The sequence below is a fragment of the Anoplophora glabripennis genome, unplaced genomic scaffold (assembly GCF_000390285.2).
Source record: "Anoplophora glabripennis isolate ALB-LARVAE unplaced genomic scaffold, Agla_2.0 scaffold20, whole genome shotgun sequence".
NCBI lineage: Eukaryota > Metazoa > Arthropoda > Insecta > Coleoptera > Cerambycidae > Anoplophora > Anoplophora glabripennis.
Window position 1 is genome coordinate 609,639 of NW_019416362.1, and position 3,497 is coordinate 613,135.

The 3,497-nt window shown below is 31.2% G+C and overlaps 1 protein-coding gene across 1 annotated transcript in view; it reads left to right on the forward strand.

The window, feature by feature from the left end:
• Positions 1-955: 955 nt before the first annotated feature.
• Positions 956-3,497, forward strand: part of LOC108907344 (odorant receptor Or1-like) — a 6,589-nt gene continuing 4,047 nt past the window's right edge. Inside the window, exons 1-3 of the mRNA XM_023454265.1 lie at positions 956-1,496; positions 1,575-1,815; positions 2,006-2,105. Coding sequence (XP_023310033.1) covers positions 956-1,496; positions 1,575-1,815; positions 2,006-2,105 — 882 coding nt within the window. The remainder of the gene's footprint in view (positions 1,497-1,574; positions 1,816-2,005; positions 2,106-3,497) is intronic.

The window sequence follows — 3,497 nt, forward strand, 5'->3', positions numbered from 1 at the left end:
ACTAAAACTATGAGGATGATATTCACAACAATTTTGAAATTTAACACATTAGTTTAATAATTAAAATTTGATGATTGGACCGTTATGGAGATTGACATCTAATCAGCCGTTAGGTCAGTCCAAGGTCATCATTTAGTCTTTCCAAAATTCTACAATTTTTGCTTCTAATATTTATGTCGAGTTACTCACAGAAAAATTATTTTGACTTCCAAATGACCTGCTGGACATAAATAAATAAAACAGAGATTAACCAGTTACTGCGAGAGCAAGCATATTTTCGGTGACGACAAATATAATAATTTATAACTTCAAATATCTAATATACACTCTCCAAAACTGCTTCCTTAAAATTATATTTTTATCGTGAATATTAAATTTCTACGATAAGCCTGAAATTTCAAAAAAAATTGAAATATCTCACAAACAATAAGCCCTAGGTATGAAAAAGCTTTAATAAAGTTCACCTACTTTTTTACGGTGCTTTCAAAAATGCAGTAAAATACAGGGTGTTCCACTTAAAAATACATAACTTTGATATGGTACGCTTTTCCTGGATACCGCGTATAATTCAAAATATTTTTAAAATGTAGCAATGTAATCAACCTACAAATACCCACCTGAACAAGTTACTATAACATTTGCTGTTTGGTCCCTAGCCACAGAGGCGTTACTGGTGACCCACCTTGTATAAAGAAATTAGATCTAATTGCAGGGTAATTCGATTCCAAAAACTCTTTCTAATTGGCCCAACACCAAAAATTAGGGTATAATTATCTAATTACAGTAATTACATATTCCCTTTCAACACGCTTTACATCAAAAAGGCTAATTGTTTTAATTACAAACGAAAATATGTACTATCCACTTTTTAACATACGAACAATTCGGTTATAAATAATTCTAATACTAAAAATAAAACAGGCTGCCTTTTAATTTTCTTCGTCAGTTTCACAAAATGTCCTCGGAAGACTTGGTCCAGAGGACCTTCAAATACAACATAGCCATAATGAAGATATTCGGTTTGTACCCCTTCGATAGCTGGCCAGAAATTTACAAACTGTACAGTTTCATCTTCTACTTGGTTTTCACCTTCATAACACCAGCACTGATAGTAGTATTACTGGTGGTTAGAGCTGAAGAAAGCATCCAAATTATCAGACAAGACGGTTTTATGATGGTGGAGCTGATAACTCTTACTATGAAGATGCTGCCATGTAAAGTAAATCCAGAGGGCACGAGGAGGACAATGTACGCTTTGAAACAAAGGATTTTCAACAGCCAGTTGCCTGAGCAAGATTGGATTCTGGCAGAGACTGTTGACAACTGCAGATTTGTATTTCTGACATATTGTACGTCTTGTGTCTTTACAGTTCTATGTTGGGCCTGTGTACCCCTGGTATATGAAGTAAGAAGATTCCCTATTACTGTATGGCTGCCCTTCGACCCATTCGAGAACACGCCGATTTATTTTTCTTTGTACATCTTCCTCGTTCTGGGTAAAGTATTAAAATCGATGTTTTACAATCAAAAATTTGGTTCTAGTGGAAGCCTAAGTTTTATTTTTTTATACACAGTTGTAGTGAATGCTGGTGTGGACAACATCTGCGTCGACACTTTGTTAGCCTTTCAGGTGTATCACGCCGCAAGCCAAATCAAAATTCTCAAAGACACTCTGGCGCACCTGGGCGAAAGGGCAGAAGAGCAAATTCTGAAGGAGGGCAAGTCTCTGAGCTTGGAAGATAAAGATAATTTGAAAAACAACATAATCTATAAGAAGATATGCCACTGCGTTGATCATTATGAAGCCATTTATAAGTAAGTATATTGTATCGGATAATTTTCTCATTTAACGTTTTCTTAGGGTGGTATAGTTGACTCTAAAGTTGAGCCAAAATTAATAACATAATAATATATATTTGTAATTTAGGCCAATCAATTAAGGTTTTGTTTGTGACAATTACACTAGCAATATCTAGGAAATAGTTATGATTAATAACACTTTTAGGTTTGTGGAAGATTTGGAAACTACCTACTCTTTCATCGTTTTTAGTCAAATGATAGCTACTATCGTAGTAATATGCATTTGCTGCCTGCGTTTTACAGTGGTAAGCACTTTTCTAAATAGAATTTGTCATAATTAAAAGTATTTTTTTATTTTATAAATAACTGTATTCAATAAACTGATAATCATGTCGATTCTGTTTGAACATAGCAATACTGCTTATTGTTATTTTAAAGAGATCTGGTTATCTGGTAACAAGGTTCGTAGATTTTCTATTCTGTTTGACAAATTTTAACAATATGATATGTCATTGTAGCAAGTTCTTGTTATCAAATATTGTTATCTCAGCAAACTCATTTCACTGATTGTTATCAAAATGAAAGGGCGGTAATTATAATTAGCTATCCTGAATTTATTTATTTTCAAATTAATTATTTTGAGGAGATTAAAAATATCCTTAACTAGTATCTTATTCCATGACGGAACATACAAAATAGAGTAAAACTTTAGATATCATTTAAGACTGCAATATACATAGATCTATTAGAGACACACAACTACCAGAGCTGGGCAAAATACTTTCAAAATGTATTTAAAATAAAAATTACAAAATACTAGTACGAATGTACGAAAGTATTTTAAAAACAAAATACTTCATTTGCAAAGTATTTTAAATATAAATTACTCAGTGTTTAAAAAAATATTTTAATTATGTAGAATATTACATATATTGAAAAAAATCATTAGAAGTATTTAAAACATTTTTGTGAAATACTAAATCTGAAACTCTTAAGATGTGACCTAAAAAAAATATATTGTATGTGCAAGGGAAGCCCGATTTCAAGATCATCAAAAAATTTAAAAAATTAGACATGAGTCTGGAAACAATAATTTTCATTTGGATTACCAAGATGCAGAATATATAATTCACTCATAATTTTTTATTAGTTTTTCTTAGAATAGCCCACTAATGATAAAAACAAATAATTTTAAATTTTAATGATTGACTACTGATTTGACTAGTGATGAGAGTGACCTAAAAGGTAGTAGACAGAATAAAAATAACGCAACGCACATTGCAGAATGCAGAGTAGAATGCGCTAAATCCAGACGTGCAAGTACGTAATTTTTTTTAGCACGTGGTGTGACGTGGTTCTATTTCCAAACGTAATTGGTAGAATAGAGTGTACACATATAGCTATAGTTTCCCCAAAAATAGATCACCTAGTGACTCCAGCAGTGACAAACTTGAATAGAAAATGATTTTATAGAATAAATGTTCAAGCAGTAAATTTATTATGTCTTTAAACTACAGTACCCTATTATAATTTTTTTCAGATGTTCAATAAATATTTGTTTATATAAAAATAAAAATATAAAACTAGTGTCAATACTTTTCTTTACCTAAATACATATAATGATGGTATAGGTATAGGTATGAAAATAGTATTACTAGATATACATACATATAATGTTTCACAGAGCTACATATACC